Below are 17,826 nucleotides of genomic sequence, written 5' to 3'. Positions count from 1 at the left end.
TCCTACTTAAACAATAGACATTAATAACAAATAACCAAATAAATAATATTTGATATTTGAATATTATAACGAAAAAAATAGTTGTACCGTGTATGATTGAAGTTAATCAGAGTTTAATCGGCCGAATTTTCCCGTTTAAATATCTATTATCAGCCGATTAAGCTTAATCATAGTTTAATCATAGACGGTACAACTAGCCCTAAGAACATTACAGGCTACAGCAGTAGTACCAACACGAATTGTTCAAACACCGCGCAATTTGAATTTCGCGCCATAGCATGTTACATGAACGAGAACTTTCGCGAAGCTTCTACGCGCTCCCTCCCCTCTACATCTTAACGTCCGTCGTAGTAACGGCCAACGGGTTTTTCAAATGGTTCGTTGTTGTTGGTGTGCCCGCAAGCGGTACAGTTCGCCGGGCACGTTTATTCCTTTTTTTTTTCGTGTTCGTGCGCGTCTCGATTTGTGGATCGCCGTGACGGGCATCTTTTCACGCCACGTATTTTGTGCGCGAGTGCAAATCGTCGTCGCTGTTTTTGTTGCCCGACTATCGGTTTTCGCGTCGTCGTGCTCCTTTAGCATTTCGCGCGAGTGGCCGTGTGGTGTACTTGTGCCGCCATAAGCCGACCGTCGTCGCTGTTTGTTACGCAACTATCGGTTGTCGCGCCGTCGTGTTTCGACGTGGTGTACGTGTGCCGCCATAAGCCGACCGTCGTCGCTGTGTGTTGCGCGACTATTAGTCGTCGCGTCGTCGTGTATTACCTTTTGCGTGTGTGGCCACGTGGTGTGCGTGTGCCGCCGCAAACCGATCAACCTTGCGTACGGTCCTTGCACGTTTGGTGCGGTATCGTGGTTCCGGTGAAGTCTGTGTCCGGCTGACCGCCATTTTCGTCGTGGGGTTTTTTGCGATCATCGTCGAGGCCCCGTCACATCATCAGTCTCATCAGCAGTGCAGTTGGTCACCCTGCATCGACCGGTGACATGATAATAGTGGTTATCATTTGTATGTTTTGCCCATAAGGAGCATTTGTATTATTATTTTTGATTATTATTATTATTATTATTATTATTATATTAAACCAGGGCGCCCTCCTTTTATTTAATATATATATATATATATATATATATATATATACTAGCAGACCCGGCGAACTCCGTTTCGCCACCAGATTCGTTTTATGTAACATTTCGTTTGGTGATTAAAAGATAAAGAAAAAAAATTTTTTTTGTTATATATTTGAAAAGGAAAATATTTATTTCAAAACATTTTCAATAAGAACTAATTGAGTGTCTACAAATCGGCAAAAGTCGTTGGTAAGAGTAATTAATCCAGATGTCGCATCAACTGGGACTTTTCCATTTCCAAGATCTAACAATTGTTTGGAAAATTGTGCAGCACTTTGATCATTTTGAAGTTGAACTCTCATATTAGTGGTTAGCGATAATGTTTTTACGTTATTCCATAAAGGTGATGCCTTTAGGCAAGCATTCAATTCATCTGCAGGCGTTCCACGGGGAACTACTGGCAACGTCTGCCTGAAATCGCCTGCCAACAATATCATCAAGCCGCCAAAGATGTTGTTATTTCTCCGAAGATCCTTCAGTGTGAAGTTAAGTGCTTCAAGTGATTTCTTATGTGCCATTGTGCACTCATCCCAAACAATGAGCTTGCATTGCATTAACAATTTTCCCATTGCACTGGATCGGGAAATATTGCACGTTGGAGTATCAATTGTGTTTAAATTGAGTGGCAACTTAAGCGCAGAATGTTGTATCTTTTACCTTGCAAGTCGGCATGAAGCCGCCTTCTCGAATGATATTAGCTCCAAAGGAAGTCATGCGAAAGCAGTTATTGTATTCAAGGATGTGTTGAAGAAAATGGCTGGAATCGGGATCACTTCCATCAAACAATGTTTTCAGTGGCTGTGGTGGTGTAAGTAATGGATCCAGTTTGACTTTTCCACTTGCGCAGCACAATCCAACCGTTTCTCTTTTGAACTTTACCGCATTGCAATATCGGCATATAGTCGTCATTCGTCCAATATCCAAATTTTCATCATCACTGTAGTTCGCAGTGGGATCATATTGAAATGCCAAGCGATTGTATGATGCCAATGATCTTCGTGTGCTCACGCGATGTCTCAATCGGTCATTTTCTCTTATTATATTTTTTCTTTCTTCTCTTAAGTTCCTTGAATAGACTTGTTGCTGGCTTGCATGTCATGTGCGGCGGCCGATGTTCGCACGTCGTTCTCTAGGCATTTTGGACTATGGACAGAGTGTTGAATTTAACTTCAAATGCACGATCCACATAATTTACACTGAGCTTAAATGAAATTAACTGAGCAGAGAATAATGACTATCTATCACACACTTTATCACGCACCGTTGCTATTGGTTTGAAGTACATGCTATGTATAATAGATGGCGCTGTATGTGAAAAACGATTTCCCCAATTTTCTGTTGAATTTTTCCTGAATTTTCCAGAATTTTCTTTGCTATAAACCTCACGGAGCCCAAGACCTTTCCAACGAATGCAAAACCGTGGAAATCGGTTCGTGCGTTCTGGAGTTATAGCGTCAGGGAGGAAAACCGGACTTATTTTTATATAATAATATATATATATATGCTTAGTGTTCTGTTTTTTATAAGTAATTAATATATTTGTTTTTGCGTCAACATTATACGCTTTTTTACCGATATTATTGCAATTATTATTGGTGACCTGGTCCTATACTACGCGAGTCAGAGCCGCCGACCACTTTATTCGTAGGAGCGGTTTTGGCGAAAACACGAATGCCACTGATGTTTAGGTTCAATCAACTGATAAGCCAATTCAATAGCTGATTAAGAAATATATAAATATGATATAAAATATAATAATATTATGATCGTATTAAGAAATATCAAAAAAGTGAGAAAAGATACCATAATTACGAAAAAGTAAATAAAAGTGATTAATAAAAAAAATAGTGACTAAAAGTGAGAAAAGTGAGTCGCTATCAGTGCTGCGTACACGGTTAATGAGTAGATGTCCCGACTTATTATAAACGGCGAACACGGGTTAGCCGACAACGCGAGCATTCAAGACTCGAGCGTGTAAGCAACAGAAAACCGACAACCGATACACGGCGGAATCGACGCGTAAACAACAAATAGCGACGATCCAGACTTGGTATCACATAATACGATGAATGGCAAATATACATGTGATATGTTGCCGCATCGTCAAGATCCGCACAATGTCGAACGCCTATATCACAAAATCAGCTACATGCGGCGAACGGTAAATTTAATTAACACGTAACGCCCGCAATGGCGATTGTAAAAACATAGAAACGGAACGGCGACGACAAAAAAAAAAAAATGTGTGCAACTTCGCGGTGGTTTGTATAACGGCCGGCACAACATTTGTGCATGCGCACACACACACTCTCGTTGCGATAGACAGCGCCTTATCAGTGTCACCAACCACTCTGCGTGGTGGGAATCGGATCGGGTCAAAACATACTAATTTATATTTATTTTTAATTACTGCAAATTAGATGAATATTATATTTATATTTGTTAGGTTGTAAGGACCGCACATTATTTTTATATTATATTTTTCTTCTGTTTGGCCATAAGGGCCGAGCACTCATACATAATTATTTTATTATTATTGTTGGGCCAAAAGGGTCAAATCCTTTTTATATATTATTATTATATTGATTGTGCCGAACTGACATTTTAGTTAGGCTCAAATAGCCAGTGTTTATATTATTATTATTTATACAATTTACGTGTTGCTGTGAATTTTACCTGTTTATTATTATTATTGTTCAATTATTTATTTATTCATTTATTACCATTTTATTTAATTATTAATTCACATCAACAGTAGTTACCAACTTCGTGTATCATTTATTTCATTAGATTATGTCCTATTTAATTTTTGTCTTAGAATTTAAGTTACACACAGACAAGTATTCACACACCACTACACCACATAGTCGGACAGTACTTGCCCGGCGATCCCAACCACTGCTGTTCGGTATACATACATACACATTACAGTCGGTCGGTGCTGTGCGACATGTAAAAGTCGATGTCCGGGAGTGCGGCATACTATTTGTAGCACCCGGCCCAAACAGCTAATTTGTTCGGCGTATGCTAATTATTATAAACAATTTTGTAAATTGTAATAAATGCTTATGTCATATAGCCGTAAAAAATCGCCTCTGATTAGAATATTAATTTACTATATTACAAGGTATTATTTTAATTTATTATAAACAATAAACTCATAGATATCTTAATATCGTCGTTCTCTAAGGTTCTATTAATTTTTGAATGTATATTTTTCAAATTATGCCGTAGTTTTTTCCGTGGTGCAGATAATTTTGGACGAGTTTTTTTACTAAATAGCCAATCATTCATGATATATTATTAGAAAATATATAGAATATCCTCTAGCTTTTCTAACTTTTGAAGCCATTGATTATGGACACTCATTCGAAAAACTGGCACAAAAAAATACTGTATCAAAGAATAATCTGAATCTAATCAAAGAACGGTGTTTACACTATATGACTAGTCTGTGTCGTGAATTGGTAATATGACTGCCAAACAATACTTTAATAATTGAAAAATTTAAGTATTTCAGTCCACTTGTAGTTCTTTCTTCAGCTCCACCCATGTTTTCTGATCTGCCGACAGAGCTGGCAGGTATATTATTTTATTAAATAATTAATATGAATATTTTAATATTATATTTAATATTAATTTTCAGAACACAATGTCAATATTGAAACTTTGAAGATATAATGGCGCAAGTTAATTACATTAAAGTACTCTGATATATGTTCTCCAAATATTTCAATAGAGGAAAAAGATACGTGTCAATTTTAGGTTGATGTCCTGAACATGACAAATAATAATAAAGTACAAATATTTAATGAACTTGCTACATTTGTTTTAAGTATGCTGTCTCTACCTTTATCCTGACGCGGACCCGTGCGGCAGCCGTTACCGAAACGGCCGTCGCCGACCGTGCCGTTATCTCTCTCATCAACCACCACTCCGCGGCATACAACGTCGCAGCGACACCCCGTCCTCCCATCCATCACCGTTCAGTGGACGCGAGCGGTCGCTACGACGTTCGACAGGTACCACCATCTGAACCGTGCTGTTTTTCCGAGACCGTGTAACGACACACAGCTCCATTTTTCTTTGTTGTCTTTTTTTTTTTGTGTCATTGTGATCACCACCATACACTGTGCATACCTTTTGGTGTACATTATTATTATTTTTATTACTATCATTATTTATTTTTTTTTAATAAATATTCATTGTGCGATCACGAAACGGGAATAGTTATTTTATTATTGATATTATAACCACTTGAACTGTATTCTCTGCACCTGCGACCGAGCGCACAACATGCTTGAAGTTATTATTCGAATCAGACTTACTTTAAACGTAGATTTAATTACATTGTACCCTGTACATTCTGTATATGTTAAATGCTTTCAAAATAAAAATTATTACATATATCACGTGATACTACATTCCTCCCACCATAAGTGAATTATTATATTTTGGAAATGTGATAATTCGCTTAGAAAAATCATAGTATTACTTGATATATGTTTACAAATTATTATATATTTTTTTTTTTTTTTTTTTTTTTTTTATACATTTTCTTAATAAGTTACGAGGTCCAATTTTATTTAACAATATGTTAAAAATGTATCTTACATCTGTAAACGGATTATGTACGTAACTTACTTCAATAATATTAACAATTAATTGAAATTCCCTGTTATAGGATAATTGTCTCTTTGTATTTGTGGATAGTTAATGTAATTGTCACCCCCTACTGATCTCGATATTTCAGTATTTCTTTCTTCTAACTTAATGTCTTCTGGTATTTTATTTATATGTCTTTTTATTAATTTAATTGATTTGTGTGTTAATATACCTATTAATGTTATTATTACAATATAAATTATGTAGTGATGTATTGACATATTAAAGTTTATTTTATCTTTTTCTGTTTCTTCTAAATCACTTTCTTTTAATTCTTTATATGTTTTTGAATTTATATCTAAATCTTGTAATTTAATTATATTTTTACCTTTTTCAATTTTTAAATTATTTTTAATTTGAATTAAATTCGAAATTTTAATTTGAGGGATAAAATCTGTTTTTATTGTCGTATTTATTTTAGTTGTTTCTAATATTACATTTTTTGTATGAGCTCTGCATGAATTTCCTAAACTTAATAAACCTGTTCCCGTAATTGTCATTTGATGTGTGTTTATATATGGTTCACAAGTTACTATTATTGATTCTTCTTGAACTATATATAACCATTTATTTTCTGTATGAAGTTTATGAAAAATATTTTTATTAAATTCTAATATTTTTATATTACAATCTTCAACGTTTACTTCATTATTAAAGAAAAGTTCTACTTCACAATTTGTTTTACTGTCTTTTAAATTACGTGTCTGTATAGGATCACATAAATAATTCTCATTGATTATTTTACATTCATTTAATTGCTCTTTTGTATATACGTAATATTCTTTATGTATGTTTATCGCTAAAAATTGATATTGTGGTTTAATATAAAAGTACTCGTAATTTATATTATATAATGTTAATTCCCTTATATCTACTAATGGTAATTTTATTATGTATATTAAATAATTGTTTTTATGAATTATTGTAACCCTTGATATTTTTATTAATGTATTTATATTATTTTCATTTATCTCTATCGGAAAAATCATTTGTTTTGGGAGTGTTAATTTTCTAATATTTATCTCTTCTAATAATTTTGTGTTATTTATTACGCTATGATTTATTTTACCTAACGTTGCGTATGTTAAAACTTCCGATATAGTGTTTGTTTCAAATGCATACTCGTTAATTAATAAATATAAATCTCTTATCGCAAATTCTATTTTTATCTTTTCTAATATATCATTTGACCTACTTTCGAACAATATCATTGTTTCGTTTAAATTATTATTTAACTGTTGTATATTTTCTGCTAATTTAGACATAATTGATAATTGTATTTCTATAATTCTTTCATGTTTATTTAATGTAATTATTGTATTTAAACTTTTATTTGTCATTTCCATAATTTGATTATTATTATCTTCCATACATTTTGAATCTCATATCCCGAATAAAGCATTGCCTAAAGTTCCTACTGCGTCATATATTCCCCTTGTTAAGAACCCCTGTTATATTAGTTAGTAAGCAGAATAGTATTATGTATATTATATTATAATTATACGTGATTGTTTGTGTCACCACTATTCCGCGTATTAGCATCGCAGTCGAGACCGGGCTGTAAGGAATGTGCTGAGACAACCCTTTTGGATCACACACACGGTACCCGGGTCCCGACTGGCGGGCAGTCGTTAAGTGTGAATATCCGTGAGCAGAACCTCGTCTTAAATTTAATAAACTTTATTTTCGTTTAACAAAAGATATTTTTCCTTTCGCACCAGTACCTTTTTCTTTTATTATATTTTAAATATAATAAGTTGTGCTAAACTCAAGTACGTGCACAACACCCTTTTAAATCTGTCTGCTAATTTTTTATTTAATCTTTCCCTTCTATGTGTTATTTCTATATTAAGATTTTTCATTATGTTATTAAATTTCTCACAATCAAAGCTTACATTAGTTGTTTTACAGAATGAAGTTACTATTTCCCCAAAAGTTGTCATAGTTGTTTGTTGATTGTTGTATTTGCTAAAATCGACGAATGTTGTAAATGTCCATTCCCTTTGTATAGTGTTAAGTTTACCATAATTTTCGTAATATAGCCCTGATGGTGTAGTTATGTTGGTGTTTGTTATCTCTGTCATTGTAAATTTGAGTAGTCCAATTGTTGTTAGTAATCTGAAATTCATCTTTTAGTTTATTATTCAGTTTCATAATATTTTTTTAATTGATTTATATGTAATCTTATGTTTCGTTTGATAGTTTTTATCGTTACGTTTTCTTTATCGTGTTGTTTTATTATTTCATAAGGTCCTAACCATTTTACTGATAATTTATTTTGTGGTTGATTATTTTTCATTAACACTTTATCTCCTACGTTTAATATTAATTAATTTGTATTTTTATTATATAAACGTTTATTTTTATTTTTGCTATCGATTTTATTTGTTTCTTGTAATTTCTTCATCATATCAAATGCGTAATTATCATAGTTATATTGAGACTCTGGATTTTTCATCAATGAAGATGGAATTTGTGGCTGAACACCGAATACTAATTCATGCGGTGTAAAATTTGTGGATGTATGTGGTGTAGTATTATAACTATGCATTGAAAATTTAACAAATGTATCCCAGTTTAATTGATCTTTATCTACGAAATTTTTCAAATAATCTTTTAATGTTCTATGGGATCTTTCTAACGCTCCATTACTAGCTGGATTATATGCTATTGTGTTAAGTTTTGTTATTTTTAATATCTTACATATTTCTTTAAAAACGTTTCCCATAAAATTAGTTCCTTTATCTGTTAATATAGACTCTGGTATTCCGTAAATCAAAATAAAATTTTCGACAAAAGCTTGTGCTACACTGTTAGCGTCTGTTTTGTCAATAGGTACTGCTACTGACCATTTGGTTAGATCATCTTGCATTGTCAGTATATATTGATTTCCCGAACTAGTTATTGATAATGGACCCGTAATGTCTTAAGCTATTCTTTGAAAAGGTCTACTTGATGATGTAGTAATTACCATTGGTTGTTTTGTATTCCTATTAACTTTATTTCTCTGGCAACTATCTCAATTCTTAATGAAATTTTTAACTTCTTTATTTAAGTTTTCCCATGAAAAATTTAGTTTTAATTTTTTAATTGTTCTCGAATATCCTGCGTGTCCTCCAGAAGGAGTTACATGATATTCTTCAATTATTTTTAATCGTTCTTCGTCATTATAATTTTCGTTATGATAAATATGAACTTTTATATTAGTGCCTTTGAACTTGAATCTTAACATTGATCTAATTATATCAAAATTATTTGTTTATGCAATAATTACGTAACATGAGCGGACGCTCGGTATCTTATCTTATTAAGATTACTATTCATATTATTATTATTATTATTTAAATGAGATATCGAGTTTTTTCGCGCATGTTACGTAGTTAATTAATGTATTATTTTTATTTTTAATTGTCACCGAATTTCGGATTGTCGTCACCAGGCTAAATCCATCGCGCCAACGGACGCCGTTATCGGTGCACCTACCTATAAAAGGCACGGTGGCGTGATGGAAAGTCACCATTTACTGTCTCTCCGGTGTTGTAGTAAGACCTTCCCAGGCAGACTTACACAACATTGGAAGACAGTATCCCCCCGACCTCGACGAACGATATATTTATGTTGGTCAGTGGTGTAATAGTCGGAGTTATTTTGGCATTGCATCGATCAGCATAACCATCGGTTTATGGGGCAATAGTGAGAGTAATTCCGGCATTGCACCGACTGAAGTATCGTTCGTTTGAGGTCTTTATTCCCGTCGACGCGACCTATTCGTTATTCGTATAAGCTCTCCGAGCACAATTCTTATAATAAAAAAAACACACAATTTTCTTAATCATTAGTGTTTCTTCTTTTTTTTGTGCGTTTTTCTGAACGTTACATTATTAGTTAATGATAAAATAGATATACGCGGAAATGCTAATTGATTTATATTGTTGACTTTACACCTGTTTACCAAATCACCAATACAATTATAAATCGTTTCATATGAACATATTTGATTATGTTTATCTGCTATAATTATTACTATTATTATTATTATTATTATTATTATTACTACTATTATTATTATTATTATTATAATATATTACATAACGATTTTCTAATTGAATTGTATGTACTAAACCTGTGCTTATCATCTGTTTATTAATGATCTGACGTGTTAATATATTTATTCATTATTTCCCTAATATTGTTATTAGTAGCTATTAAATCTTTAGATATTGGAATTATTAAACTTTGATCTTCTGGTGCATTTATTATTTTATCATTTGCGTCTATAATATTATTATTAATTATGATCGTTATTTTTATATTTTCCATAAATGTTTTATATGTTACATCATTATTTTCAACAATTTGAAGAACTTTATTATCGTTTTCTATTTTTATTCTACTCAACGCTTCTGCGTTTGAATTTACTTTGCCTGTTTTATATTTAATTATGTAATCATATTCTCCTAGTTTAAGCCGCCATCTAATTAACTTTGAACTAATGTCTTTAATGTTAAATAGGTATTCTAACGGTTTATGATCTGTCAGAATTAAAAATTGCTTTCCCCATAAATATGGTCTAAAATGTTTTACCCAATGTACAATTGCTAATGCTTATTTTTCAATTGTTGAATACCTAATTTCTGTTTCATTTAATGTTCTAGATGCATAACATATTGGTAAATCTTTTCCAATTTCACCTTGACTAAGTATGCCGCTGATTGCAAAATTTGATGCATCGGTTGTTAGTATAAATGGTTTTGAGAAATCTGGATATTGTAAAATCGGTTCATTAGTTAATATTGTTTTTAATTTAAGAAATGCGTGTTCACAAAGATCATTCCAATTATAATTTTTATCTTTTTTTAATAGTGTTGTTAAAGGTTTTGTAATTTCTGCATAATTTTTTATAAATCGTCTATAATATCCCGTTAAACCTAGATATCCATTTAATTCCTTTGTATTTGTCGGTCTTGGAAATTCTTTAACTGCATTAATTTTAATTGGATTTGGTTTCACACCTTTTTCAGTAATTATATGTCCTAGATAAAATACTTCTGTTCGTAAAGATTCACATTTAATTGATTGTAATCTTAGACTGAATTTTCTTAATCTCAAAAATATTTCTTTTAATCATTTTATATGCTCATTTAAATTATTAGAATAAACTATGAAATCATCTAAGTAAGCAAAACAACTAATTCCTATTAATCCACTCAATGCTGAACGCATTGCTTTAGAAAAAGTACTAGGTACGTTTTTTAAACCAAATGGCATACGCAACCATTCCCATTTCCCGGAACTTGTAGAAAAAACCGTTTTTTGTATACTTGATTCTTCCATTTCAATAGCATGATACCCACTTGCTAAATCTAATGTACTATAATATTTAGCTTTACCTAAACTATCTAGTATTTCAGTTATATCATTTAATGGGTAACTTTCTCCTATAGAAATTTTATTTAATTTTCTGTAGTCTACACATACTCGAAATTTAGGAATACCTGTTGTATCCATTCGTTTTTTAATTACCAATAATGGTGAATTCCAAGGACTCGAACTTTTTTTAATAATATTTTGTTTTTCTAGCCCTTCTATTTGTCTATTTATTTCATTTTTTTGTGCCTCTGATAATCTATATGGTTTTACATTTATTGGTGTTATATTATCTGGGGTTATGATTTTATGTTTTACTAAACTTGTACTTGGTAATTTATCATTTTTTAGTAAAAATATATCTGAAAATTCGAAACATAAATCTGTTATTTGGCTTTTTTCGTCTTTATTTAAATGTTCTAATCGAAGTTCACTTTTTAATTCTTTTATTCTATCAGTTATATTTTGATTATCTATATATTGTATAGTTTCACTTTCCTGAATTAACTCATTACATGGTTCCCAATTTAAATCACTAATTTTAAGGTCGTTTATTTCTTTATCGACTTCCGATAAATTTATAACACTTGTAATTATTTGGTTATTTTTTATTTCGTTTATTGCGTTAACTAGAATTACATCGTCATTTATATTTGTATTATGTACTATTAAACATTGTTTATCGATATTAATTGCTATTATTTTTTCGCATCTTGCAGGTATTACATTTATATTTTTTTTATCAGGAAAAATTAATTGATCATTAGGTAAATCTATTAATATTTTGTTTTCGTTAATAAATGATTTACCGATTAAGCCTTCGTTTGGTATTGGAAAATTTGAACAACTTGAAATTTAGTCTTATAAATATTTCCTTTTATGTTTAAATCTATCTCGGTTAAACCTACAGTTTCCACTGGTAATGCGTTAATACCTCTTAAAATTGTTTTATTTTTTACGTTATTTATTACATTTCCTTTTAATGCCTGCAATTTTATTAAATTTAAATTTGAATCTGTATCAATATATAATTTAACATTTTTATTAATAAATTGCCATGCCCTGCCTGTTATATGATCATTTTCAATTTCTGTTATATAATGTATATTTTCAGATTTTATATTGTCTACCGTTTGACTTTGCTCCTTATTAATTTCGTGTTCTTTTTTATATTTTAATCTTCTACATATATCAATTGTATGATTATTTTTCTTGCAATAATTACAGAATTTATCGTTTTTATTTGTACCTGAAGTTGAAGGTTTATTTTTATCAAATTTATTACATGTATAGCATTTTATTTTATTTTCATATGTTTTTCCCGAATAATTTTTATTTTTATAATTGTCATTATTATAATTATTTTTATTTTCGTAATTATTAATATTATTTTTATTTAATTTTTTTCTTTCAAAAATTTGTTCTTCTAGCGCGACATTTATCATTTCTTCTAAAGTATTGAAATTTTTAGAACGAACGTACATGCGTATTTGAGGTTTTAATCCGTCTTCAAAAATATTTTTAGCGTTGTTATGTATGTATTTATTCATTGTTAATGCTTCCTCCCACTAGATTCATCTTTAGTAATCATACGCTTTTTGTATCCTAGCTGCATAATTTGTTACACTTTCATTATAACCTTGTTCTATACTATTTAATTGAGTTTAAGTGGAAGTTCAACATACATACTGGATAAATGTATTAAAACGAGTTGTGGCTGTTAAAAGCTTATCATCCAGGGGATTGGCATTTAGAGGAACAACTTCAAAAATAGGATGTAATAACAATGGTAATTTTCTTATGGCCCTTGAATTATTGGCTGAGTTTGATCCTTTCTTATCAAACCATTTAGAAACATATGGAAACCCAGGAAAAGGTAACACATCATACATATCATATAATGTATATGAGCAATTTATCAGTATAATGTCTAGACAAGTACTAAATACAATTATTCAAGAAGTTAAAGCTTCTCGATATTTCTCAATCAGTGTTGACTCTACACCAGACATATCACATATCGACCAGCTTTCGTTTTGTGTTCGATATATCAACAATAAAGGGGAACCGGTCGAAAGGTTTTTATATTTTTTGGATCAAATTGGACATAAAGCGGATGACATGGCAAATGCTGTATTTAGTGAATTCAAAAAATATGACTTAAATATTGATTATCTTCGAGGCCAATCCTATGACAACGCCAGCAATATGTCTGGGATTTATGCTGGACTGCAAGCAAAAATTAAAAATGTCAATCCCTTAGCAAAATTTGTACCATGCTCTGCTCATTCCTTTAACTTGGTGGGAACTAATGCAGTTGATTTTTGTACTCAAGCTGTCTTATTTTTCAATTTACTTCATAACATTTTTTACAGCTTCTACTCACCGCTGGAAAGTTCTAAGCGCATCTGTTAAAGGACTTTCTGAAACAAGATGGTCTGCCAGAGATGATGCTTGCCAATCACTAAACAAAAACTGGTCTTTAATTATTAGAGCATTAGATCTAATTAAAAATGATGATGCTGAGAAAACACTTTGACGAAATGAAGCTCGAGGAATTCTAAACAAGTTAAATAATTTAGAAACTGCTTTCCTATCTATATTCTGGGGTCAAATATTACACCGATTTAACCTTACGAGCAAGAAATTGCAATCTGTCAATATCGATTTGGGTGTAGTGTGCGAATTGAATAAATCATTAATAATATATATCATTGATTTACGCTCCGATAAAAATTATGAGTATTTTAAACAATGTGCAATTGAAAAAAGTACAATTAAGCAGTTTCAATCCTGTACTAAACGGTCAAAAAGTAGAAAACAATTTTTTGATGAAGGACCATCTAAAGAATCAACAGTTGAATACTCTGATTTTAGAGTAAATACCTATTTTGTTATACTCGAGCAACTGCGGCTAGAACTAGAAAAAAGAAATGAAAAATATGTACATCTACTTAAAAATTACAATTTCTTTTTCAAATTAACAGAGCTGACATCAATTGAAATTCGAAAAAATGCTGAAATACTTCAAAATGAATATAAAGATGATCTCAGCACTTTATTTACTAATGAATGTGTTCCTTTTAGAAGCCACTTATTATCTATTGGTGATAAGGCTCTTAAAAACATTCAGGAAATGAGTAGTTTTCTGAGAAAAAATGATTTGATAGGTATGTATCCTTATATTGATGTGTCTCTGAGAATGCTGTTATGCACACCAGTTAGTAATTGTTCGACAGAAAGGTATTTCTCATGTTTAAAACGTATTAAAACATATCTGAGGTCTAGTACCTCTGAAGAAAGGCTAAATTATTTAGCAATCATGAAAATTGAAGCTGATATAACAACTAACATTCAATTTGATGATGTAATTCAAGAATTCGCAACATAACAGAGTAGAAGAAAAATTTAAACATTATATTACATAGTTTTGTACTTATGATTAAAATAAAGGAAGTTCCAAAACAATGATCTTGAATATTATTCTATATTATAAACATCATTAATTTAAAATTTAAATAGGTAATATTATTTAATTATTTGCTATTAAAATTTGTGTTTATTATAATCATTATTTTTTGTAATTTCTACAAAATTAAGTAAGTAAGAATCAACTAAACTATAGGTATGTAGAGATTCAAAAATAATTAATGTTTAATAACTGGTAAGTTTACAAGTTGTTATAAAACAAATTTATGCAGGTCACTTTTTTGTCACTTTTATAAATAAATTCAGTCACTTTTTTTAAATAGCTTAAACCACTACCAGCCCTGTATATAGTTACATTAATTTTATAAAATACTATATACAATAAAATATAAAATATTTATTTGCATAGTTTTATATAATTTTATTTTATTTATCCATGAAGTACCTACTTAAATATGTTTAAAAAAAAAACAACTGAATGATACTAAATTATTAGCAAGGTTTAAGTGACATAAATTCCAATATATCTTTGCGGAGGGATTCTTCTTCTTGTCGTGTCCGATAGGAATCAAGCAATTACTAAACAATATTTTTTGAAAAAAAGCACTCTTAAACAAATATTCTTTTCTTCGCTCAAAATCTAAAAGGTTAATGAGGATCTACCTAATATATTTTCCGTGGGAGGAGCAATTTTTTTTTCACCTGGGCTTGGGAGGCGCCAATTTTTTTTTGCACCGGGGTGCAAAATGTCTAAATGCGGCACTGATCACCAAAAACAACATTTTTCGATTTTCGTTTTAATGGAAACTCTACAAGGTACGTACACTTTTATTTTTTTACTTCATTCAAGTGTTTTATTCGTAAAACATTTGATACGTATGCATAACATATGAAATAAGCTTTTAAAATATACAATTGCAATTAAATAAAAGTGATACCATCACACTGTTATTCATTTTTATATTTTGATTACACGTTGTTGGTAATATGGAATAATCGTATGTGCCTAATATGATATAGAATTCCATATTATAAACTTAACATCTAAAATTATAAAATATTAATTTCTTAATTAGTATTTTATTATTGTTTAAAATGGCCAAACCAAATATAAAATATTAAACAAGAAAACAGTGGGATGAAAATAATATGGAGTCCGCCATAAAAGCTGTGCGAGAAAAAAAAATGGGATACTTAAAAGCATCTAAACACTTCGGAGTACCTAGAAAACAACCTTGTATCGTTTGTGTTGTAAGAAGGATGTCGCACCGCATTAAGCTGCATTGACTAAATTAGGTAGGAAAACAGTTCTTGGGAATGTTTTAGAGAATCAATTACTAAACTATGATTTAGTAATGGAATCAAAGTTTTATGGTCTGACCAGAAATGACATTAAACGATTAGCTTACCAGCTTGCTGTAAAAAACAAAATTGAACATCCATTTAGTGGTGAATCAATGATGGATGGTAGGTGTTGGTTAGATCGATTTTTAAATCAACAAAAACATGTTATATCCATTAGAAAACCTTGCGGAACATCTTTTTCGAGAGCTTTAGGATGTACGAAAGAAAAAGTAAATACATTTTTTGATATTCTTGATGAGTTATTTGAAAAACATTATTATCCTGCTGACCGTATATTTAATGTAGATGAGACTGGTTTGACTGTAGTTCAAAGTAAAATATCAAAAGTAATTGGTTTAAAAGGTAAACGTCAAATTTCATCTTTGACCTCAGCAGAAAGAGGAGGTCTTATAACCATAGTAGCAGCTATGAGTGCTGGAGGTACTTTTATCCTACCATACTTGAATCAACAACTCATGAAGGGTGCTCCTGCTGGTGCTATTGGTGTTTGTCATCCTAGTGATTGGATTCAAAATAATATTTTTGTTCAGTGATCACTTTATTAAAATAAGCAAATCTTGCAAAACTTCCTCGGTTCTTTTAGTATTAGATGGTCATTACAGTCATACACGAAATTTAGAAATTATAGAAAAGGCTAGAGACAATTTTATAACTCTAATTTGTTTACCTCCACACACAACACACAAATTGCAGCCACTTGACAAAACATTTATGGGGGCTTTAAAATCATATTACAGTGAACAAATACGTTTGTGGATCCGTCAAAACAATAGACAACTTACTCCTTTTGATATCGCCGAGTTATTTGGTAAAGCATATTTAAAAGTTCAAACTGGGGAAATTATAGTGAATGGTTTCCGAGAAACTGGAATTTATCCTCTAGAAAGAAGTATTTTTAGTGATTCAGATTTTATAGCAGCCGAAATAGATGCATCTAAAAGATGAGAAGTAATAGAACAAGAATCTATAACTGAATCTTTAGACGTTCAAGTACAAACCAACAGTTCTCTGAGTCATGATGGTGCATATACTCGTATAGAAACTGAGTTATTACCTAGACTGTATTGAAATTCAAAATCAAATTAATAGTAATAATCAAAATCATTTAGTATGTCTGGAAGACGAAACTCTTGGAAAATCCTGTGTAACAAAAGAATTCATATCTCCATTTGAAATAGCACCAGTTCCATTATTAAGACCTAGAACATCAAATAGGGGGTGCGTAAAGCAGCATCAGCATGTGTGATTACATCATCTCCTTACAAAAATGATTTAGCAACTTCAAGTAGCAGTTCAAGCTCCAAATCTAAACAGATCCCACGAAAAACACGTACAAAAAGTAAATTGTCTTTTGTGAATAACTTAATTTCAAATCCAAAAAAGAGCATCAACCAAAGACATCAAAATAATGCTGGATATATTTCAATAACATCAGACAGCACTGACATTTTGAATATTTCTGGTAGTTCCGATTTGGACGTTGACCCAGGTCAACTTGTACCAGATTCAAATGATGCAATATGTATGTTTTGCAATGGGATGTTTTCAAACGATAAAAGAGGAGAACTTTGGATACAATGCTTAATGTGCAATATGTGGGCACATACCAAATGTGCTGGACCAGAATCGGACCACTATATCTGTGATTTCTGTTAGTAAAATGTTATACATAAATAATAATAAGGGAAAGTACCAATTTTATAGTGACATTTATTTTTTTTAATTATTTAAAGTCTAAAAGTTTATTATATAATTTTGTTATTTTAATAATTTTGTTTTGTTTTCATTAGAAAAGTTTTTCATATCTTATTTTAGTTAAATTGAAAAATTATTAAATTAATTTCTTAAACAATTTTATAATTTATTAAAAAGTTC

General features: G+C 30.9%; 1 protein-coding gene across 1 annotated transcript; it reads left to right on the top strand.

The window, feature by feature from the left end:
• The first annotated feature begins 15,941 nt into the window (after positions 1 to 15,941).
• On the top strand, positions 15,942 to 16,896 carry LOC112691002. The gene is made up of 3 exons (XM_025565114.1): positions 15,942 to 16,146; positions 16,237 to 16,449; positions 16,535 to 16,896. Exons 1-3 carry the CDS (start codon positions 15,942 to 15,944, stop codon positions 16,894 to 16,896), a joined length of 780 nt encoding a protein of 259 aa, XP_025420899.1.
• The last annotated feature ends 930 nt before the right edge of the window (positions 16,897 to 17,826 follow it).

This window comes from Sipha flava, unplaced genomic scaffold (genome assembly GCF_003268045.1).
Source record: "Sipha flava isolate LNK unplaced genomic scaffold, YSA_version1 545_pilon_pilon, whole genome shotgun sequence".
NCBI lineage: Eukaryota > Metazoa > Arthropoda > Insecta > Hemiptera > Aphididae > Sipha > Sipha flava.
The sequence above is the reverse complement of the archived record's forward strand: the minus strand, read 5'-3'. Positions and strand labels throughout refer to the sequence as shown.

Excerpts from the sequence above, each read along its gene's own strand:
- LOC112691002 (XM_025565114.1), top strand. The coding sequence starts at position 15,942 with ATGGAATCAAAGTTTTATGGTCTGACCAGAAATGACATTAAACGATTA. Across the intron at positions 16,147-16,236 it reads TTTTTCGAGAGCTTTAGGAT|ATGAGACTGGTTTGACTGTA; the intron begins GTACGAAAGAAA and ends TATTTAATGTAG. Across the intron at positions 16,450-16,534 it reads TATTGGTGTTTGTCATCCTA|TATTAGATGGTCATTACAGT; the intron begins GTGATTGGATTC and ends CGGTTCTTTTAG.